Genomic DNA, 24659 nt, shown 5'->3' on the forward strand with positions numbered 1-24659 from the left:
GTTACCAGGATTGGAGGATCTGAGCTGCAGGGAGAGGCTGAACAGGCTGGGGCTGTTTTCCCTGCAACGTTGAAGGCTAAGGGGTGACCCTATAGAGGTTTACAAAATTATGAGGGGCATGGATAGGATAAATAGACAAAGTCTTTTCCCTGGGGTCGGGGAGTCCAGAACTAGAGGGCATAGGTTTAGGGTGAGAGGGGAAAGATATAAAAGAGACCTAAGGGGCAGGTTTTTCACACAGAGAGCGGTACGTGTATGGAATGAGCTGCCAGAGGATGTGGTGGAGGCTGGTACGATTGCAACATTTAAGAAGCATTTGGATGAGTATATGAATAGGAAGGATTTGGAGGGATATGGGCCGGGTGCTGGCTGGTGGGACGAGATTGGGTTGGGATATCTGGTTGGCATGGACGGGTTGGACCGAAGGGTCTGTTTCCGTGCTGTACATCTCTATGACTCTATGACTCTAAATAACACACTGCTTCCTAAGTTGCCAACATCCCTGCAGCACCTCCTCCCTGCTCCTCCCCTGTTAGCTCACTGCTGGTATTTTACCCACTGACCTGCCTAAAGTGTCTGCTCTCACCTTCTTTGGTTTTCATCTCTCGATGTGCACAAAGAAACCTTGCAGCACCGTGCCCTGTAGAAAGGTCAGTTGACCAGGGTCTCCACAAAACATAAGAACACCTGCTGGGCAGCGCCGCACACATTGTGAGATTCCTGGAATGTGCGACGGATTGCAACCAGAAAATCTTTTTCCCACACTCTCCTTGCCCATCTTTCTTTCCACACCTGTAGTTTGTTCCAGCTCCCTGCCCTATCTCCTGCCCATTTGTGGTCTCCCTGTTGCCCACCCCTGGATTCCTTATGGTGGACTGCCTGTCTTCTAGATTTCTACAGTTCTAGATGTCTGTTCCTTGCAATCATGTTTCTGATTTCAATCCTAAATGGCCTGGATTTAGTTTTGACTGTGATGTTGTCTTTTTCTCGATTCCCCCTTCAGAGGAAATGATTTGTCTGTATTTAACATGTTGCATCACCCTCACTTGACGCCGTTGATTTGTGTCATACTATTCCCACTGTAATCAAAGAACAATGTCATCTTGAATTAGAATTAGATTTATTGCCACGGTACTCAAGTTACAAAAGGACAGGAGTACAGTGAAAAGTGTACACTGTTGCTAACACAGGGCACCATATTAAGTACAAAGTGCCTAGGCACAACTCTTAGTTACAAAATGGGGAGGCCATGGCCTAGTGGTATTATCACTAGACTGTTAATCCAGTGACCCAGGTAATGTTCTGGGGAACGGAGTTTGAATCCCGCCATGGAAGATGGTGGAACTTGAATTCAGTAAATATCTTGAATTAAGGATCTAACGACTACTATAAATCCATTGCGAATTGTCATATAAATCCGTCCGGTTTAGTAACGTCCTTTAGGGAAAGAAACTGCATCCTTACCTGGTCTGGCCTACCTGTGACTCCAGACCCACAGCAAAGTGGTTAACTCTGAACTGCCCTCTGGGCAATTAGGGATGGACAGTAAATGCTGCCTGGCCAGCGATGCACCCATTCTGTTAAAGAATTTAAAAAACCCAAAAAATAGAGGGAACAAAGAAAAAAAATTGCACTGTATTAAAGAGATATAGATAGTATAAATACCTGAACAATATAAAGAGCAAGCTGAGAGTGCAATCCAGGTGTTGATCTTGCCAGTCCTGTTTAATGAGACAGTAGACAGTCTTATACGTTGTTCTGATATGTTAGTGTAAATTATTGTTCTCATCGAGGTATTCTTGTGATCCTGTTCTGATGAGGACAAGGCAGCAGCTTCACGACAAGTGTCTGTTTTCTCAGCAATGATTTGTTTTATGTGGGAAAATTACAGCAGTAGCTCGGTATTTGAAAGATGATACAAGATGAGCTACTATAGTCTTGCCTGAACATCCAAAGTGGTAGAGGTTTCACAAAGTTCATTGTGCTCTTGGGACCGGGGCTGTCCAAAAGCTGTTTAGTAGCGAATACAGTCGCTCTAAATGGCTAAAAGCAATTTACCCACTGCAGCATGTAGTAATTTGTATCAGGAAGTTATTAAAAGCAGGAAGGAGAAATCATAATATGAGCCATTTAGGATAAGGATTTTTCTTTGAGTCAAAAAGTCTTTCTGGGTCTTAAAGAAGAGGTAGGGAGTGTTGGGTCTTAAAGGGCATTTCTTTCAGTCTTTACTTTTCATGGGACATCGCTGGCAAGACTTGTTGCTCATCCATAATTGTCCTGGACCAGCGTGGCTTGCCAGACTATTATCAATGATTAGAGTCAAGTGCTTTGCTGTGAATTTCCTTCCTTCCTTAAAGAACACTAGAGAATCAAATTTTTGTGAAAATTGACAGTAAGTTCGTGGATTCAAATCCTGAAACAATTTTACTTTTATTTATTGAATCTAAATTCCTGCAGCTGCCTTGGTAGTTTTCACACTTACTTCCCTGTGCTTGTGGATAATAGTGATGTGACCACTAAACCGACATCTCTCTTGGAATGAGGTGACTGAATTCTTCTTTTATCCTGAGCCCTATGCAAGGGATGATACACGAATGATTACTGATGCTTTTCAATCATCCCTTCTTAGCCGACTTTAAGATGCAGCTTTGGGGTAGCCATTTTGTGTGATGTTGTCTAGCCAACATTGTCAAAGGCCCCTTTCCAACCTCATCCATCGGGCAAATACAAAAGCTTAACCACATGTACCAACAGATTGAAGAACAGCTTCCTCCCTGCTGGTACGAGACTTCTGAATGGACCTTTCAAATTTTAAATTTATCATTGACCTTGCTCTTTGCGCATCTTCTCTGCAGCTGTAACATTGTTTTCTTTGTTTTGTCCCAAATGCAGGTATGATCTGCCTGTACTGCACACAGAACAAAACTTTTCACTGTACCGAGGTACATGTGACAAAAAAAATCAAAACAAAATCAAAGAACTGTCACAATGACACTGAAAGGCTTTGTTGAGAAGTTCAGTTAAACAGGGTTGAAGCCAATATTTTCCTCAGATATAGGTCCAACACAGTAGCAGTACTGCTGCTGTTCCTCAAGAGCTCTGCAGATCAATAGCACAAACTTAGTAGAAATTCTTACTTAACTGGACAGGGACAAGAGGAATTGTCTCTTCTGTTGATCCTAACCTGTCGTATAAAATGGAGCTGATTTATGCAGGGTACGCAATGGTGAAATCGACAGCAGGATGCTTTTATTTCAAAAGGTGATTTTGTCTTTGGGAATGCGTTTATTAAAGTTAACGTGTGTAAATACAACTGCCAGTATTTTGTCAGTGTTCAATTCAAGGGCATTCTGTGAATTCATCTCAACTATTCAGTTCAATATCAGGAATTGTTGTTCTGAATTTCATTAGCTGATAATATGACAGAGCTTAGATCTGTTTTGTTTAAACTTGAGAACTGGAGTGTTTGATTGTGGGAAAGGCTATTTCATTGTATTTTTGTCTGAATAAACTCACTTAAAACTTAATTGGGTGGCATATAATGGAGGCAGTTTGCTTTCTGGCTGGACAGACAAACTAAGACCCCGTTGCCTGTATTCAGGTGGGCACAGAAAATGCCAGTTGGACACTTAACTGGACCAGAATGAGATGAAAGTGGGATGGAAGACCCAAGGATCGGGGGGGGGGGGGGGTGGGGGGGTGGTGGGGTGGTGATGGGAGGAGTGTGGTGAGATGGAGTTGATACTGGTGCAGATGCAACACACCCGATATAGAACCATAGAATCCCTACAGTGTGGAAAAAGGCCATTCAGTCCATCGAATCCTGGGAACAGGCAGTCAGTTAATGCCTGGGAAGTTTCTGGCTGCTATTACTAGTGTATCCACCCAAGGCCCAGTCTCTACCAGACCACCGTGGGGTAAATGACAGCAGGATGGGCTATTTGAAGTGATGGGGTGGGGGGTATTTGGAGTGGCAAGAGGTAAGGCCTGGCACGTAACTAGATGATCCACCACATGGTGCCACCAAGTCTGTCAGTCAAGTTCTACTCTGGCAATGCAGCACTTATTCTGACTTCTCAGTGAAGTGCTGTGAGAGTGCTGCATTGTCAGAGATACTGAATGAACATCGGATGAAATGTGAAAGGCAGACCCTGTCTGTTGCCTGCTCTTGAAAGATCTGTGGCACCATCTGAAGAGCGAGGAGGTCCCCTGGTGCGACTGAGCTCTCTCAGCAATATTAAAGCTATTCACTGTTTGTGGGATCTTACTGTGCATGCCATGCTGTGTTAGACCACAGGATAACCGTGACTGCCTTTCAAAAATAACACCCTGGAGATGAAAAGATGCAATTGCATATCGAGAAATGCAACCTCTTGTAATGCTGGGGAATATTAATACACAAGAAAGTTGTCCAAAAGTTATCATAAAAGAAACAAAAAGGTAAATTATAAAGAGAAGATATATTGGATGTTAAATTGAAAAATCAGGATATACTTGCATTTGTGTGAACGTATCAATAATTTTAAAACATCTACTAAAATGTAGACACAATTATGAATAACCACTCATACAGTCCCCACTGGCCTTTTAATTTTAAGCAGTACAGTGTTTCAAACCACAGGGAGTTATTCCATTGATAAAAAAAAGGGATTGTCAGCCAATTGCCTCTACTCTGCAATAATAAGTCTGGATTGCTTTGTCTGCAGAATGCACACGTGCGCACAGGCTGGGAGGGCAGCTGTTTGTCATGCTTCCCATCAGCCTGTTGAGTGTCGATAAGTCAAGCAGGCCTGAATGTTGCCAGCCCCGGGCCTATGCTGACATAGCTGCCATCAGCCCAACTGGCGGTTACAGTGGCTTTCGGGCTTGTTTTTACATCCTCCTGCTAAATACGGGGAAAACGACTCAGGAATCCCGACCCAACTCCTTGCTTGTGAATGTGTCTTGGGGGCAGGAACAATCTCAGAAAGGTCTGGCAGAAATGTGGGTGCTGATGGGGTTCTGTGTGCGATGCCGAGCAGAGAATAAAATCTGATTTGATGCCAAACGGGCACCAGACTTGGATCTGGAGCCAATCCATTCTCACTGTGTCACTTAGATGCAAAATGATCCATGAATCTGAATAGTCGTGAATCAAAATGATTGATTGCCAATTGTCCTTTTCTTCCATAGGAGGTTATACTAAAGAGGGCGGCTGACTTGGTGGAGGCGCTTTATGGAATGCCACATAACAACCAGGTAATGGTGGGCTCTGTATCTCATTGTTTAAGGATAACACATTGGCAGCAAGGGCTGGGGCAATGTGGGAAGGACGAATCTGAATACGTAGCACAGGGTGATTGAGGGAGAGGGCATCCTCTGAGGGATGTGGGAATGAGATTAAGGATTCTGAGGGATGTAGGAGTGAGGGGCTAGATTCTGAGGGATGTGGAAGTGGTATACAGGATTCTGGGAGATGTGGAAGTGAGGGACTGGATTCTGAGAGATGTGGGAGTGAGATACAGGATTCTGAGGGATGTGGGAGTGAGGGTTTAGATTCTGAGGGATCTGGGAGGGCAATACAGGATTCTGAGGGATGTGGGAGTGAGGGGCTGGATTCTGAGGGATGTGGAGGTGAGGGGCTAGATTCTGAGGGAAGTGGGAGTGAGGTACAATTTTCTGAGGTATGTGGGAGTGAGGTACAGTATTCTGAGGAATGTGGGAGTGAGGGGCTGAATTCTGAGGGCTGTGAGAGTGAGATACAGGATTCTGAGGGATGTGGGAATGAGGGGCTGGATTCTGAGGGATGTGGGAGTGAGGGCCAGGCTTGTGAATATGCCTCAGACTGACGGATATCGGAGACTTAGGGACCTTGACAGCCAATGAATGGTATGGAAACAAAACCTGGTGAGGGGAAGAATAAGGTCAGGAGGTTAACAGTGCGACTGATTAATGCTTTTGCACACCAATATATCTTTGTTTTAAATACTTTCTACTGGCAGTCAGCTTATTTCTCTTGTGCTTACAGCTAACAACTTTTCTTTTTCTTCAAAATGCCTGGCAGGAAATAATCCTGAAGCGAGCAGCTGACATTGCAGAGGCCCTGTACAGTGTGCCTCGGAACCACAACCAACTCCCAGCTCTCAGTAACACATCCGTCCATGCAGGGATGATGGGGGTCAACTCTTTCAGTGGGCAGCTGGCAGTCAATGTGTCCGAGTCCTCTCAAGCTGCCAATCAAGGTAAGGCTTTGATACACTGAATAGAGTTGTCTCGCACCACCCCCCCCCCCGCCTTCCAAAACTGCTCCACCTTGCGCACTCCTCTCATTGGAGGAAGTGATTCCACAACCTGCCACTGAGAATTTTCAGGTTGCCCATTCTTACAGAAAGTCAAAGTCAGTTTTGTGATTACATGCTCGCCTTTTTATTTCTGAGGGGTGGTGAAGTGGGGGTGGAAGTGAATATGTGTAGGGCCCCTTGCTGTTCATTATCTATACCAATGATTAGGCTCATGTATAAAGATGTTTACAAATGAAGTAGAAACTGATCATGTGACTGACAGCAACGGAGAACGCCAATGTGTTTGTGGTAGATGCTAATGATCAGGTCAGGTGGGCGGAAAGATAGCAAATGGAAAACGATTGAGAGAAGAGTGAGCTAATGCATTTTGGACGGACAGGCACGCCTGGGAGTACACAATAAATGGTGGGATTCTGAGAAATGTAGAGGACATAGGGATGTTAAGTGCATGTGCTAAAAGTAAACTGGTAAGGAGCCAGGCTGGAGTGGATAGGAAGAACCTATTTCAATTAACAGAGAGGTCAATAGCCAAGGGACATAGGTTCAAAGTAATTGGGAGAAAGATTAGAAGGGAATTGATGAGAAATTGTTTCATCCAGGTTAGGTTCTGGAACTCCTGGTTTGAGAGAGTTGCAGAGGCAGAAACTGTCATAGCATTTAAAAAGAAACATGAAGCATTAGCTCCCTTGAGGTGCCGTCACTTCCAGAGCTCGAGAGTGAAGAGCTGGAAGGATAATTCTTTCTTTAGACTGCAGGGAAAAGATGGGCCAAGTGGTTTTATTCAGTGCCATTATTCTTCTTTGTTCTGTATTTCTAACATGGTTTTCTCTTGAATGTGCAAGTAAAAGCAATTTCCTTTCTCAAGATTCGATCTGGAGGTTGTATTCCCTGAGATTTAGTATCGGTTGTTTTGTCTTGTTAATGACTAGCAAGTTACTAGTGAAATGGATAACTTTAAACAGTTATACTGTATAACATAACTTTATACAAGTGCTTGTAATGTATCACTTAAAGCACACATTAGATGCTATTGTAAGCAGTAACCATACAAATTGTACACTGAATATCCTACATACAGTCATTATAATGTCCATACTGTAGCATAGAAATTTTACATGCAGTAATATCAATACACCCCTTGGAGCACAGATTAAACTTTAGCATAATACCTGACTTTAAAAGGTGGATACTTGATTACAGTAGTGTTTTGTGCTACTTTAAGATTTAATTTTAGCCGTGAGCATTTTGTAAACACTTTCTGTTGACAAATGCTATAAATAGATCTTTCTACTAAAATAGCTTGACAGGATTTGGTGAAAATATGCACGACTTTTGGAATGTGATCATGGTGCTTGCGCATCGTGTCAATAATTGTTGGTTGTTATTTCGTTTAACTGCCTTTAGTCTCTCGCTTCCTTTCTGGGGCTTTACCGATGCTCCGTATAAACACTGACTTTTAGTGATTTTCTTTGTATAGCCCTCTCTTTACCTCACTAGATATTGAGGCTAAAATGAAAAACTGAAGAGCAGCCCCATATTGCCATCGCCAGCAAAAAACAAGGACAAGTTTATAGTCAGCAGCGAAACTGCCTGTAAAGATAGGCTTGGATTTTCCATTAGCCAGTAGTTTTCTTTTCTGAAGTATCGATGCGGTTTTTGCTGAGGGACCCTGTGGAATCTCCAATGTAGCAGAAACTGAGGGAATTGGACATTTGTGTCTTTATTAACTACCAACCAAAGCTACAAAGATGTCCATGGATATGCTCTTTGGACCACATTGGCTTCCAGGATGCTCCAATTATGCAAGCATCCCAGGAGATTAACCAGTCAAGGCTGAATACATTAGTGGGTTCTGATGGATATCCTCCCATCTCCTTGATTAACATCACTTCTCCACTCCATGATGTTAAATCATGATGCAATAATTTGTCGACAGTCGTAAGATTATAAGAAATGCCAGCAGGAAAAGGCCATTTGGCCCATTGAAACTGCTTTCCCATTCAGTAATATCTTGGCTGATCTGATCTGGCCTTCACTGCACGTTCCTGCCTGTTGTCCCCATTACCCTTGACAGCCTGATTCAATCTTTGATATCTTCAACAGCCTCCACTGTTCTGTGCGGAAGAGAGTTCCAAAACTTAGTGACCCTCTGAGAGAAGGAATTTATCCTCATCTTGGCCTTCAATTGGAAGCCCATTAACTTTAAGCCATGTCCCCTGTTTCTAATTGCCCCATGAGGAGATAATCTCAGTATCTGCCCTGTCATGTCCGCTCAGTTATTTTTTATGTTTCAATCAGATTGCCTCTCATCCTCCTAAACCCCAGTGACTTTGGCCCAACCTTCCCGTATAAGACAAACCCCTTAATCCCTTCATCAAGGACAGCTTTGATGAGATACAGCTCCATCTTCTCAAACTTGAATACAGAGGAACCTCGATTATCCGACATTGATTATCCGAATATCGGATTATCCGGCAAGATCGCAAGGTCCCGACGCGCGCCTTAACTGTGTTATCCAGCATTCGATTATCCAGAATTCGATTAATCGAACAAAATACTCCCTGCCGTGTCCTTCAGATAATTGAGGTTCCTCCGTTTTTAATTATGCCATGTTGCGTTCTCTTTATTTTAAAACAAATGTTAAATTTGACATGAATGAGGAGCTTTCTTTTGTGAATTATTTTGCTTGTGAAAATGAATGCTATCTAAGCCAGAGTTGTAAAGCAGAGCCAAAGAAGGCACTGATGGAAAAGGGAGAACGTGAGGACTACAGATGCTGGAGATTGATGGAAAAGCTCAGCAGGTCTGGCAGCATCTGTGGAGAGAAATCAGAGTTAACGTTTCGGGTCCGGCGACCCTTCCTCAGAACTCTGAGCAGAGTCAAGTCTATTGTAGCCCATTGATGTACCTCAGTTGTAACCTCCATAGGGCACAGTCCATCTGTGCCAGGACAAATGTCCATTTTTCCATCTGACACCCCTGTTTGGAGGTGATGGCTAATTAGTGTCAAATGAGCGGGGGGTGCGGGCTTCACGAAAAGGATTGAGTTGAGAAATTTTCAAACTTGTTTCAACTTAATCCACTAAGAGCAGGATCGAGAGAGGAGAGACTCCCATTAGAGCTGTCCAGGTGAGATTTGAGACCACCCTCTGAACTAAAGGGGTACAGCATAAGTTAATTCCATTCTTCCATCTCTTGGGGTGATCTTGGTTGAAGAACAGCTTTCTTCCTCTCTTTTCATAAGGGAGGGTCTCTGCTTAGCTGCAGATTGCACACCCCAATTCATCATTTTCAGTCGTGAAAATGGTTCTGTTTAAATAGACAAGTCCACTGTAACCTAATGCCAAGGAAAGGGAAGGAGTTCCAGCCGGACATTCTGGGGTTACAGAATAGCAACATCAACCCAGGCAGCAACTTCAAAATAGATTTTAGAACATTTCAAATGTTTATATATAAGACTGGGGAAAAGTCAGGATTCACTAAACTCCAAAGAGAAGGATTGATCAGTACCTAACGTGGTATATTAGATGCTGCTTCACAAGTCTGCTGTAGCTAGGCAGTGAGTAATTACTTTGCCTGTGTAGCATCAGTATTGCTATTTCTCTACAATAACAATGTGTGACTGCAGTGTGTTTTACTTCGATTGGTCTCCCTCTGAACTCTTCCATTCTTGGCACTTTTTTTGTGATGCGACTGAGCTAAGACTTGCACATGATCACATGAATTAGGAAGCAGGCCATTCGGTCCCTCTAGGCTGCCATTCAACCCCAAACCCATATTCCTGCCTACCCACTCCCAGATCATCTTTCCAACCCTTGCTCAACAAGAATCCGTCCACCGCTGCTTTAGTAAAAAATGAAAAAGCTCTCGGCTTTAAAGAGGAGTGTTCCTCATTCCCCTGAGGGATATTACCTCAGCTCTGTTTTGGATATGATCTTGCTCCGCTCCGAAAGCTAGTGCTTCCAAATAAACCTGTTGGACTATAACCTGGCGTTTTGTGATTTTTAACTGTTTTAGATAGACAACTCCTTATTTTTAAATGGTGACCCATTGTTCCCGAGTCTCCTGCGAGTGGAAATCTTCTCCCATCAAGAACCCTCTGATGTGTTAAAAATGAAGTCACCTCTTACTCTTCTGTACTTCTGTGGTACAAATCCAGCCCTTCCTTATGAAACAGTCCACCCATTCCAGCTTTGGGACTAGCCAGCCTTCTCTGAACTCCAATGTCTTCACATTCTTCTTTCAACAAGGTGATCAATGCTGTGCTCAGTACTTCAAATGAGGTCTCACAAGTGCCTTACACATAAAATGTAGAGAGACAATATATAATAATGAGTACCAGATGCATAGAGACCTGAACCTATTAATGAGTTGGATGTACACAAATCGTTAATAGTGGCAGGATGGGTACAGAGAGCTGTTAATAAAGCATGCAGTATTCTAGACTTTATTAATAGAGACATAAGAATACAAGAGCAAACAGTTAAAAATCACACAACACCAGGTTATAGTCCAACAGATTGATTTGGAAGCACTAGCTTTCAGAGCGCTGCTTCAACAACCACCTGACAAAGGATCAGCGCTCCGAAAGCTAGTGCTTCTAAATAAACCTGTTGGATTATAACCTGGTGTTGTGTGATTGTTAACTTTGTCCACCCTAGTCCAACACTGGCTCCTCCAAATCAAGAGCAAATAGGTTAGGATGAACTCATATGAGACATGAGTTAGACCACAGCTATATCGTGCAGTTCTGAAAGCACTGTATAGAAAGGATGTGAACCCATTGAAGAAACTGTAGAAGAGGTTCACAAGAATGGTTCCTGGGATGAAGCACTTCAGTTATGAGGATAGAGTGCAAAAGTTGGAACTGACTTCCTTGAAGAGAAGGCTCAGAAGAGATGTGATAGAAATTTTCAAAATCACGATGGAGAGAGCAGATAGGGAGAAACTGTTCATTTCTTCATTTTACAAGAAAGGATCAAGAACCAGTGGGAGTAAATTTACAGGGTTTGGCAAAAGAAGCAAGTGCGAAGTGAGGGAAAAAACGCCTGTTGACACAGTGAGTTGTTAGTGACTAGAATGCACGGGTTGGGAGTATGGTTAAGGCAGCTTCGAATGGGTTGCTGGAGAAGACATTTAATGATTATTTATAGAAAACAATATGAACAGGTATACGCTGGCCAGTTGGCAGTAGATCAAAATGCTCAGTGCGTTGGGTGGGCCAAATGGTCTCTTTCTGCATTGTGGCAGTTCTGTGAATGGCACAGTGGCTCAGTGGTTAGCACTGCAGCCTCACAGCACCAGGCACCCAGGTTCGATTCCTGCCTCAGGTCTACATTCTCCCCAAGTTTGCTCTGGTTTCCTCCCACAATCCAAAGATGTGCAGGTTAGGTGGATTGGCCATGCTAAATTGCCCATAGTGGTCAGGGATGTGTAGGTTAGGGGTAAATATTGGGGAATGGGTTTGGGTGGGATACTCTTTGGAGGGTTGGTGTGGACTTGAAGGGGCTAGACCCACGCTGTAGGGATTCTATGAATTAACAAATGATGCTTGGTCAATTTTATCAACGTTCCAGTGTTTTAGCTACCAGCCCTTTAAAGTAACAAAGAACAAGAATATAGCTGAGATCACTAATAACTGCGAGAGAGAGAGAGAGATACTGACGATGTGTGCTTTTGTATCCTTTCTTCAATAAAGGCTTTACTCGCAATACGAGCAGTGTGTCTCCTCATGGATATGTGCCGAGCTCCACCCCACAGCAGACAAGCTATAACTCTGTCACAACGAGTATGAATGGATATGGGAATGCTGGGATGTCCAACCTGGGCGGCTCTCCAGGTTTTCTCAATGGATCTGCTGCCAATTCACCATATGCCAGTAAGTAAAAAAAAACAGGCACATACCAGACCCTACCCTTATTAGAATTGGCCGCACCATCTGTCCATTATCTTCTCTTGCTGGGTACTCACTCAATTGAAGCGGCATTAGTGTTATGACCCCCACGATGCACAATGGACACACCCAACATCTTTTCTGTATTTCTCACTCAATGACATAGTTGGCTCAACTGTTAAAGTCAAGTTTCTTTTCTATTTCAAGCAAGGGGATCATGTTACTTAATCGGGAACCATGTCGTGCCTGAATTGAGAACTTTGATAGATAGTACCGAACCATTTGTGCTGTAAGGTAGAACCTTTCTTGTCAATTTTTGGCAAGAGCCAAGCTCTCAGCTAGAAGGTTATCCACCAGGAAGTCCCATTGAGGACATTGTGTTCTAAACGGTGCACTTTATCACAGATTCAGAACAGAAGTAGTGCAGAGATGAGATACATTCCTCGTAACTCCAGACTGGAGACGGTTAACTCAAATTGATTTCGGGACCAGATCAGCATTTACATGCAATCATCTGCTCAGAACAATCCCTGGGAGTTTCCTGTGGGGATCAGAAGAATCCCTGAGGAAATTCTGAAAAAATCCACGGGACTGTCGGTAAAATGGGAAGATAAAAGGCATGTGTTTGCAACCTCAGGTGTAGATTTACTCAGTGAGGATTCAGATCGTCTAATAGAACATTGAGTGTGAGTCTGTTTGCAAAAGGCGACCTTCTCTCCTGCGAGTGGTGCAGAGATTCAGACTGCTTCTCCAACTCATATCCACTAGGACCTGACCTGTTCAACCATGACCCAGCTCAATCTAGACAAATAAATTGTTGATCCAGTTTAAAAAAAGGACATGGATGTGAGGGATGGAAAATCAAAACACCCTGTGGAGGCTGGAATTCTGAAATAAAATGAGAAAATGTTGGAAATACTCAGTAGGTCAGGGCAACACTCTTGGAGAGAATACAGAGTTTATATTTTGGATTGATTGACAATAGGGGCTAGGAGGGGATTTAGAAAAAGAGTCCAATACCAGAATTTCTGCAAAGTTAACAGCCATCTTTTGCAATAAACATTAGAACAATTTTGTGAACAAGATAAAGCACCTTAGTTTAAGAGACTTAACATGTAAAAAATATTCTCTCATGCGCGGCCATCACTTGATGCCCATCCTGAATTGCCCTCCGATAGTATGACTTGGCAAGGCCATCAGAAGGCAATTAAGAATCAACAACATTACTGTAGGATAAAAGCAAATTACTGTGAATGCTGGAAATCTGAAACAAAAACAGAAAATACTAGAGAAACTCAGCAAGTCTGGTAGCATCGGTGGAGAGAAACAGAGTTGACATTGCAAGTACAGTATGATTAGATTAGATTAGATTAGATTACTTACAGTGTGGAAACAGGCCCTTCGGCCCAACAAGTCCACACCGCCCCGCCGAAGCGCAACCCACCCATACCCCTACATTTACCCCTTACCTAACACTACGGGCAATTTAGCATGGCCAATTCACCTGACCTGCACATCTTTGGACTGTGGGAGGAAACCGGAGCACCCGGAGGAAACCCACGCAGACACGGGGAGAACGTGCAAACTCCACACAGTTAGTCGCCTGAGGCGGGAATTGAACCCGGGTCTCTGGCGCTGTGAGGCAGCAGTGCTAACCACTGTGCCACCATGCCGCCCACATTTTTAAGAAAGGTGGTAAGGGAAAGCTAGGGAACTACAGACTAGTGAGCCTGACATTAGTAGTGGGTAAATAAATTCATCTTCAGAATTTATTGTGGGTTTGGAATCACATACAGTCCGCATCGGGCAAGGTTGGCAGATTTCCTTTCCCAAAAGTATTTCTATCGGATGTTTAGAGCAAGTCAGTGGGCACCATTTGGAATCAAACTCCAATTCCAGGTTTTATTAATGCCCGCTAAATGCATGTTGGGATTTGAACCTGAGTGGCCAAGGAATTAGCATGGGTGTTGGACTATGAGTTTAGTGAGAGTTACCATGATACACCTTCTCCTCTCACACATTCACATATGACCTCAACAGGTGGAATACAGAGTTGTTCAACATTATGCAGGGTAGGGGATTGAAATGAAGTCACCCTAAGCTTGTAGTTACGACTGAATGAATCATGAGTGAACAAAGGAGGTGTGTCTAATTCTGGCCACCCACCAGCCGGGCCTTCTCTCTGACAGCACACATCTGAAAATCAGTCCTTTTGTTCATCCAGCAGTCAGCAATTGCGCTCTTTGTAGTGAGACCTGCAAAGACTCAGTATTGATCTTGTCTACTAATATGTGACTACAATAGAACTACTTTGCCTCGTCTTATGACATCCAGTGGTGAGATTAATTTAACATGTAGTAGGTTTTAGATAATCTGAACTCAGGATCTAATAACTAAGGGCCAAAACTGGATCTGTAATGGCAGGAAGATAGAAACCAAATGTGGTTTTCAATATTCCCATTCTGTGCTGAACGTGTTCATTTCAACCAGTGTAATTGATTGAGTTTTTTTGAAGAGGTGACAAAGAAGATTAATGAAGGCAGAGCAGTAATCGACATTGCCTCCATGGACTTCAGCAAAGTGTTTGACGAGGATCTGCGTGGTAGAATGGTTATTAAGGTTAGCTCACATGGGATTCAGGGAGAGCTAGCCAATTGGATACAAAATTGTCTTGAAGGTAGGAGACAGAGGGTTGTATGGGAGGGTTGCTTTTCAGACTGGAGGCCTGTGACCAGTGGTGTGTCACAAGGATCGGCGCTAGGTCCATTGCTTTTTGTCATTCGTATAAACTATTTGAGTGTGAATATAAGAGGTATGGTTACTAAGTTTGCAAATGACACCAAAATAAGTGGTGTTTTGCACAGTGCAGAAGATTATTGCAGAGTACAATGGACTCTTAATCAGACAGGCCAATGGGCCGAGGAATGGCAGATGGAGTTTAAGGTAGAGAATGGCAAGCTGTTGCATGGTAGGGGCTTCTTTCCCGGGAGCTTTTGAGACTGAGGCATGACCTTATAGAGGTTTATAAAATGGTGAGGGGCATGGATAGGGTAAATAGGCAAAGTCTTTTCCCTGGGGTGGGAGAGTCCAGAACTAGAGGGAATAGGTTTAGGGTGAGAGGGGAAAATTATAAAAGGGACCTAAGGGGCAACCTTTTCACACAGTGGGTGGTGCGTGTATGGAATGAGCTGTCAGAGGAAGTGGTGGAGGCTGGTACAATTACAATGACAACATTTAAGAGACATCTGGATGAGTATATGAATAGGAAGGGTTTAGAGGGATATGGGCTGGGTGCTGGCAAATGGGACTAGATCAGATTGGGATGTCTGGTTGGCATGGATTAGTTGGACCGAAGGATCTGTTTCCATGCTATATAACTCTATAATCATTGAATTCTGATGATTTACATGTGTGTGAGTGTATTACATGCAGATGTTAGGTGGAGTATTGGAGAACTATCCTACCCTCTAGAGAAGAAGCAATAATGAGCCACAATGAAGTGTATCAACAGGTGACAGCATCATTTTACTTAGAAACCTGAATATCATAGGAAAAGACTTATCGCTCTATATACTCAGTTGGCTCTCAAGTATTGTTGGGCCTACCTTCTTGTCATCCATCAGCCCATGTCATCTCAAATTATTTATCCTCGCCAGTAATGTCAGTAAACATTCAGGCCTTATGTTAAAATGGGACAAGTTTCCTGGAAGGATCCAGATGATTCCTTGCCGTTGTTACATCAGGGTGACCTCCTTGTACTATCAAATTGTGCAGCACCTCTCAGGAATTTCTCAGCTTACACAGAAGGGCTCATTGATAAACTAATGCGCAGAAACCATTTTATTCCATTGTTGCTGTCAGTGTTGAATGTTTACCATTTTATGTATTGTCTTCCGATGCACTGCACTGTGGCTAGGAGTTTGTTAAATGTTCGAGTCCTCACCTGCAACATCAGAGGTTGAGCAACCATTTAAAATAACTGGGTTATCACTATAATAAAACTACAGGTCATTCTGCTGTAATGCACGTTTGTTAACACGTGTTTGCTATGACGCGATTGTCAAATTGGGGACACTTTTTCTAAAGCGTGAAGTGTTAAAGTGGGTATTGGTTATAATGTGATTCCGGCCCTGTCAGTTTAAATGGTGCTAATATTGTGATTTTCTTATAACACGGGATTGCATGACAATGGAACTACTGCCTTATAGCAGAACTGACTGTATCACAAAACCTAAGCAAGCAATTTAGATCCCCTCATAAACATACCGACCAAGGGAGTCTCATTGCTATTCCTTGAAATTTCCAAATCAAATTAGCACTCAATTTCGAATACCTTGTTGATTAATGCCAAAATGTAGAGCCGAGCTGCACATTAGCAGAATGGTGTCAATGACCTGATGGTTTTGTAATTCTACAATGGAGCCTGTGCAGTGTAACTCAATGCTTCAGCTTTCTATAATGTCCAAGCATAGGAACTACAGCTGGTCTGTTACACTTCGATATTTGCTCTTGGGCTCAATTGAACTTCACAGCTGAAGGGGTTGGTGTTCAGCTGCAGGGAGTTCAGAGCACTGCTTCTTACGGGCTGGCCAAAAGGGGGACACTGTCTCCTTAAAACACAGGGGAGGTTGGTGGGTAGTTCACTATTGCTCATAGCTGCCTGACCTGTCCCATCTCAGTCAGACTCTCTAATTAAAAGGCGTCATTCTTAATTCAATCAATAAACTAATTGCGTAAGTAATGATTAAACAAGCAGCACTTTGCTCGCATTACAAGGAGCTGAGATGACCTTAGCTGAAGACGTTTTTCTATCTCTGGCTGCGGTTTGCCTAGCTCTAATTTTCATCAATCGATGACTTTTTTTCTCTTGTACCCACGAGTGTGCTGTCTGATTGAAAACACCTTGCCATTTACAATCAAGCAGGGCCACGGAAGAGACATGGGAGCAGAAGGATGGTGGGGGAAATGACTAAACTGAATGCACACTGCAGGCAAACTATTGACATGCCAAAGCAATCCCTCAACGTAGAAAATGATGCACTTGTGCATTTTTTTAAAAAAAAAACAAGCGAAGGCGCTGTGCCTATTGAGGTAACTACACCATGGTGTGAGGTGAATGGCATTTGACTGTTTCTGGCACTTCTACATTGACTGGATCTGCCCGTCCAATCCCATTTCCCCAGACCTCACCTCCCTGCTCCCCCTTGCCCCCGCCCCCGCCCCCAATAGATTTCTTTGCTCTTATGTTTCTTGACAAAAATAACTTAAAAAGATTCACCACCCCCGCTCTTCCCCAGTCCCACCTTTCTTTCGTTGGTTCTTTAAACATCCTCGACCTTGTCAACCGTGCCACATCCATGGCTGACAAATGAACCTTTCAAAAAAAAGAGAGATGTTAACCAGCAAACTCAGGGTTTGAAAGGGTTAAGCCACCATTGTCGCCAGGTAAGTGACCCAGTGGAGATACAACCAATCGTTCTATCCAGCTGTGGTCACACAATTACTTTTTTTTTCTCTTAAAAAAAAATGACTCAAATTGTCTTGCTCCATCATTGACTACATATCCTGAAAAAAGTCGATGAATTGTTACAAATTCATATACCTATATATAGAGATATATATGTATATGAGCAAAATATATATATGGCACCCAAATGGTTGACATATTTCCTCCTTTCTTGTTGCAGTAGTGCCGTCCAGTCCAACCATGGCCTCCTCCACCAGCCTTCCTTCAAATTGTAGCAGTACCTCTGGCATATTCTCTTTCTCGCCAGCCAATATGGTCTCTGCAGTGAAACAAAAAAGCGCCTTCGCTCCGGTGGTGAGGCCACAGACCTCCCCTCCTCCGACCTGCACCAGCGCCAACGCTAACAGTCTCCAAGGTGAGCTCACATACACGATAGGCCATAGACTGATTTCGGTCAGTGCGGTCAGGCTGAGCGTCTACCAGAAGAACAAAACAAAAAAAAACCAAGCAAAATTCAATCTGCATTCAAACTCTCTCACAGGGCGGGATGCGTGTATGAGTGGCTGTTTTAGCGGGGCCCCTGGGTCTAATGTTGGAGGTTTCTCCTCAGCTTTGCAATATTTGTAACACAGCCTGGTCACATAATGCACAATCTCCATGAGCCAACCTTCCCGTTGGATTAGAGTTAAAGTATCGTTTCACTCCACTATCCTCCTCATAAACCCCACCCCACGAGACTCCATTTTGTCCACCTTGATTGTGGAGGAAATGTGAAAGTTGTGTCGCAAGCACACAGACCGGATGATTAAAATCGAGGAAGATCAGGAATGCCGTGGCCATAATGCTAACCCTGAAAGACCCCACCATTAACTTTCTGACTGACAGCTGTACATAGTTTGGCAGAGTAGGAGCCTTCATAAATGCTAAACCTAAGTCACCGTCCACTCTCTCAAGGGTTGGTAAAGGCAACAACATTTCAGTGGGCTTGGACAATATGGAAAAAGTTCTGCCTTTTGGGATCAACTCAAAACAGTTCCAATGCCAACACTGCCACATACATTTCTCAAGCAGGATCTTTTGAGAGGTCACCCTGAAAGAGAAGGGAAAGCAAATCCCAATCGTAAAGCTAACACAGTGCAATTAAGCCCAAGTCAACATCTTTGTCCGTGTGTTGTCCTGTCTCTGTGGCTTTATCTGTTTGACAATGAATGAATGGCAGGAATGGTATCTCTTGTCTTTGGAAATCACTAACCATCATCTCTTTTTCTCTTCCCCAACCCTGCCCCCTCTCCTGTCTCCTTCCCATTCTCTTCCCACCGTTAGACCAGTCTTTTGTGGACTCTAGCAACCAGGGTCTCTCCAAGGTCTGGCCTTCTCCTGAATTATGTTAGTACCAACTTCCCTCTGTCTTCCAACTCACTAGACGCCAACTAATAACCTTGTTCGCTGACTCTGTTGCCATAGATTTGTTCAAAGTATGATTAGCTGAATGATGTCATTTGATAGGCACAGTCCAACACACTATGGGTCCAACACAGCAAGGGTAGTCATTTTAATTTTCTGCGCCCAAGTCTCACTAGTTGTAGGTGTGGGGCAGAGGGTGCTGAAGACCTGTCACATTCCCCCCAACTTGCCATCGAAACGTTCTCTATTCCGGGCTCGTGGGCGTTTCTGAGACTGTGTTGCTCTTGGTTCCTCAAACCGATTTGAGGAGGCGGCGTGCGACACAGACTCAGGTTCAAAGGTCGTGACCAGGACGTCGTTCCTGGGTGAGGAGTGAGTTCCGTGGCTGAGCTTTGCAATTGCTCTCTGACCCTCCAGGAAGACGGAGGTGGAATCTGGGACCAGGGGGTCACGGAGTTTGCGATGGGAAGTCAAGGTGCTGAGTCTGGATTGTTTTTCTTTGATCCACTCCCACCACTCTGGAGGATGCAGTTGGGGAAATGTTGAATGAGAACAGTATTGGATTTTAGATGTGGTTCACTTCATGATTAAACAGCAGGATGAGAGTCAAAACGTGTGGTGCTAGAAAAGCACAGCCGGTCAGGCAGCAGGAGAGTCAACATTTCCAGCTCTTCATCAGGAATTGGGGTGGGGGGGGTGGGGGGGGGGGGCAAAGGGGGCTGAGAAATAAATCGGAAGGGGTGGAGCTGTGGGGAAGGTAGCTAGGAATGCGATAAGTAGATCAAGGTGATGGTGATAGGTCGGAGAGGAGTGTGGAGCGGATTGGTGGAAAGGAAGAAGGACAGGTAGGACAGTTCAAGAAGGCGGTGCCTTGTTGGGGGATTGAATCTGCGATAAGGTGGGGGGAGGGGTGATGAGGAAACTGGTGAAATCCACATTGATCCTGTGTGGGTTGGAGGGTCCCAAGGTGGAAGATGAGTTGTTCTTCTTCCAGGTGTCGGGTGGCTAGAATTAATGGAGGATCTGGAGGGAGAACCATTTCTCGAGGCTTTGGATTTGCTGCAGGTAGTGGTTACCCTGGTCAGGTCCAAGTTGTGATGGTCTGAATGTAGTCTGAACTCCATGCGAGATCAGTCGGTTGCGTAGGCAGGTGCTGAGGAAGGGGATTTAGGCAGGATGAGAACCTGGTTGAGGGGGGATGGTGGGAAGCATTACATATACCACCTCATTGCATTGCAATGGGCTTGTATTGTTAAAATGTGACTATTGAGAACGCAAAAACACGATGCTCATTCATAATGCACAGTGCCGTAATTAAAAAGCTAATGTTCACTTGACAGTCACATAATTTTGTGGAACAGCAGCTATACTGTTCATACTGTACACAATGAGACAAAGTCAGATTTTCAAGACTTTGAGACAAAGGTTTTCTTAGCTGCTGACTCTCCACATGTTGCAGTCTAAGAGATTATCGTGTGAATCCTGTTTGCTGAAGTTGTTTTTGAACTGTCTGTGTCCATTTTGAATTCCCTGGTTAATGTTGCTAGGATGTCAACAAGGCCTCCTACAATATTGCTCCTTGTTGATGCATTTAAACACTGGCAGGAGTCTGCTCAGTTGTAAGTAGTACAGTTACATCTGTGCTGTTAGCTAATCTCGGGCTAGTGGGGGTGCAAGAAAGCAAAATTTACATTGATGTAGCACCTTTCACAGCCTCTGTTCATCCCAGAAAACTTTGCAGCCACTGATGACACATCAAAAGCATGGCAGCCGTTTTGTGCACCATCAGGTGACCTCGGAAATTGGCTTTACGTATTGTTGGAGGGGAACGTATTCTCCTGTCCTTTACCAGATGGCAGTGACGCAGTGTTGCCCAGTAGCCGGAGACATGGACAGGAGAGGGTAGCTCTAATGCAGTGGTACAGTCACGGTTCAGCTGCCTTCTGTGGGATAAAAATGGGGGAGGGTGTCGGGTGAATCAAAATGAACGCTGGAACAGCCCTGGGGACAGGTGCATGTGTGGCGCTTATTTGGAGAACGCAGATTCTGAAGACCTTGCGGTTGGTTTTCACCCTCACGTTCACCCCGTGCTCAAATAAGCCACCAAATAGTGCCTCAACCCTTACACAAGGGACTGATTATTCACACGAGTTGACAATGGGAAGCCATTTTCCTTATCTGGAAGGAATTAGGGAGATGGCGGGGGGGGGGCGGTTTGGGCATGTTGGGAGTGGCGAGGGGGAGAGGACATTACATTCATGACACGGAGTTGTTTGCCTCTCTAATGAACCCCGCCTCCCCACCCCCCCACCCCGGTCAAACAAACATCCTTTTTTGATGGAAACAATTACTTTAAAAAGAAATTGTACCTCGTCAGCATCAAAGACGAAAGAGAGTGCTGAGAGACTGGATCAGCAGCAGGCTACCTTTGCGTGTGGGCTCGTGAGGCCATCCTGGGGTTTGAAATTGTTTTCCTCTCGACGTTGCGGTGAAGAAAATGAAAGCCCGCAGGAATTTTCTGATAAAGATCTGTCTTCGGAGATTTGATTTATGTAATTGTTTCAGATTAAAGATATCAAACAGGACAGAAAAAGTCAAGTAAAAGTGGGTTGGGATGGAATTAAGGTGTGTGTGTGACAGGGGGAGGGGGGGATGCGGTCAGTGTGAGAATATTGTCCCTCTTGCTAATGCTGTGGTGGCTTTGACCTACACTGTCCACCTGAGGTGATGACTAGGTGTATCCATCCGATTGGATGTCTGACTAAAATATCCCAGAGTTTCAATGATGTGAACTTCAGAGACTTAGAACTGGAAGCACGTGTTAATTAACTGGAAGGCTGTGTGCAGCCTCTTCATAGCTTCCTTTATAGGGCAGCACAGTGGCTCAGTGGTTAGCACTGATGCCTCACAGCACCAGGGACCCAGGTTCGATTCCAGTCTCAGGTGACTGTCTGTGTGGAGTTTGCACAATCCCCTGGTGTCTGCGTGGGTTTCCTCCGGGTACTCTGGTTTCCTCCCACAATTCAATATGTGCAGTTTAGGTGGATTGCCCATAGTGTTCAGGGATGTGTAGGTTAGGTGTATTAGTCTGGGGGAAATGTACAGTAACAGGGTAGGGGAATGGGTCTGGGTGGGATACTCTTCAAAGGGTCATTGTGGACTTGTTGGGCCTAATGGCCTGTTTCCACACTGTATGGATTCTATGGTTATGAATTAGGAGACTCACTTACCAAATTTGTCTTGTGTTTGTGTCCTTTTGGTCTGTACCTCAGCGAGATCTCTCAGTCTGCTGTATGCCCTCAATGCCTCAAAGTGAAAGCTCCATAATGACTTATCAAACTGATATTTTGTATCAGCGCATCATATATTTACTACTGTTCTGTGAAGGCAGCTTGGCCTCCCAGAAATCCATCATGAGTTGGGCAGCGCAGTGGTTCGCACTGTTGCATCACAGCGCCAGGGACCCGGGTTTGATTCCAGCCTTGGGTGACTGCCTGAGGGAGTTTGCGTGTTCTCTCCCCGGCTTTGCGAGTTTCCTCCCCCAGTCAGGAGGTAGTGAGGACTGCAGATGCTGGAGTGTCAGAGTTGATAAAGCATGGTGCTGGAAAAGGCACAGCAGGTCAGGCAGCATCTGAGGAGCAGGAGAGTCGATGTATTGGACATAGCCCTTCATCAGGACTTGATGAAAGGTTATGTGTGAAATGTTGACTCTCTTGCTCCTCAGATGCTGCCTGACCTGCTGTGCTTTTTTCAGCGCCACATTTTATCGACTCTTCCTCCCACTGTCTAAAAATGATTGGAAATGCCTTTGTAGAATATGAATCTAATATCATTGAAACTATAATACATTCTATGCAGAAAGCATAGTGTGACGAAAGAGGGCATTTGGCCCATCAAGACTGCACTGAACCTCTGAAGAGCATCCCCCTATCCCCATAATCCCATGTTAACTATGGTTGTACACTGAACCTATCACATCAGTTTAATGTTCCAGGATACAAATGCTACATGAAGGACAGAAAGGGAGGCAAAAGAGGAGGGGGAGTGGCGTTTTTGATAAGGGATAGCATTACAGCTGTACTGAGGGAGGATCTTCCCAGAAATACATCCAAGGAAGTTATTTGGGTGGAACTGAGAAATACAAAAGGGATTATCACCTTATTGGGGTTTTATTATAGACCCCCCTAATAGTCATAGGGAAACTGAGGAACAAACTTGCAAGGAAATCTCAGTTATTTGTAGGACTAATAGGGTGGTTACAGTAGGGGATTTTAACTTTCCAAGCATAGGCTGGGACTGCTATAGTGTTAAGGGTTTAAATGGGGAGGAAGTTGTTAAGTGTGTACAAGAAAATTTTCTGATTCAGTTTGTGGATGTATCTACTAGAGAAGGTGCCAAAATTGACCTACTCTTGGGAAATATGGAGGGCAGGTGACTGAGGTGTCAGTGGAGGAGCATTTTGGGGTCAGCGACCATAATTCTACTAGTTTTAAAATAAAATGAAAAAAAGATAGACCAGATCTAAAAGTTGAAGTTCTAAATTGGAGAAAGGCCAATTTTGACGATATTAGGCAAGAACTTTCAAAAGCTGATTGGGGGCAGATATTCGCAGGTAAAGGGACGGCTGGAAAATGGGAAGCCTTCAGAAATGAGATAACAAGAATCCAGAGAAAATATATTCCTGTTAGGGTGAAAGGAAAGGCTGGTAGGTACAGGGAATGCTGGATGAGCATTGAGGGAAAGAAATTGAGGGTTTGGCTAAGAAAAAAAAGGAAGCATATGTCAGGTATAGACAGGATAGATCGAGTGAGTCCTTAGAAGAGTATAAAGGAAGTAGGAGTATACTTAAGAGAGAAATCAGGAAGGCAAAAAGGGGACATGAGATAGCTTTGGCAAATAGAATTAAGGAGAATCCAAAAGGTTTTTACAAATGCATTAAGGACAAAAGGGTAACTAGGGAGAGAATAGGGCCCCTCAAAGGTCAGCAAGGCGGCCTTTGTGTGAAGCAACAGGAGATGGGGGAAGATACTAAATGAGTATTTTGCATCAGTGTTTACTGTGGAAACGGACATGGAAGATATAGAATGTAGGGAAATAGATGGTGATGTCTTTGAAAATGTCCATAATACAGACGGGTGTCTTGAAATGGATAAAAATGGATAAATCCCCAGGACCTGATCAGGTGTACCCTAGAGCTCTGTGGGAAGCTAGAGAAGTGATTGCTGGGCCTCTTGCTGAGATATTTGTATCATCGATAGTCACAGGTGAGGTGCCGGAAGACTGGAGGTTGGCAAACATGGTGCCACTGTTTGAGAAAGGTGGTAAGGATAAGCCAGGGAACTATAGACCAGTGAGCCTGACGTCAGTGGTGGGCAAGTTGTTGGAGAGAATCCTGATGGGCAGGATGTACATGTATTTGGAAAGGCAAGGACTGATTAGGAATAGTCAAATGGCTTTGTGTGTGGGAAATCATGTCTCACAAACTTGACTGAGTTTTTTGAAAAATTTACAAAGAGGATTGATGAGGGCAGAGCGGTAGATGTGATCCATATGGACTTCAGTAAGGCATTCGACAAGGTTCCCCATGGGAGACTGATTAGTAAGGTTAGATCTC

The 24659-nt window shown here is 44.1% G+C and overlaps 1 protein-coding gene across 1 annotated transcript in view; it reads left to right on the forward strand.

Annotated features, from left to right (window-relative positions):
• The window catches only part of ebf1a (EBF transcription factor 1a), a 461222-nt gene extending 442200 nt beyond the window's left edge, over positions 1 to 19022 (forward strand). The window contains 6 exon segments of the mRNA XM_043703973.2: positions 5173 to 5238; positions 6044 to 6221; positions 11980 to 12159; positions 17862 to 18056; positions 18965 to 18988; positions 18991 to 19022. Coding sequence (XP_043559908.2) covers positions 5173 to 5238; positions 6044 to 6221; positions 11980 to 12159; positions 17862 to 18056; positions 18965 to 18988; positions 18991 to 19022 — 675 coding nt within the window.
• The last annotated feature ends 5637 nt before the right edge of the window (positions 19023 to 24659 follow it).

This window comes from Chiloscyllium plagiosum, unplaced genomic scaffold, assembly GCF_037043375.1.
Source record: "Chiloscyllium plagiosum isolate Xiang-an unplaced genomic scaffold, Cpla_swu_hap1 HiC_scaffold_16, whole genome shotgun sequence".
In the NCBI taxonomy this organism is placed as follows: Eukaryota; Metazoa; Chordata; class Chondrichthyes; order Orectolobiformes; family Hemiscylliidae; genus Chiloscyllium; species Chiloscyllium plagiosum.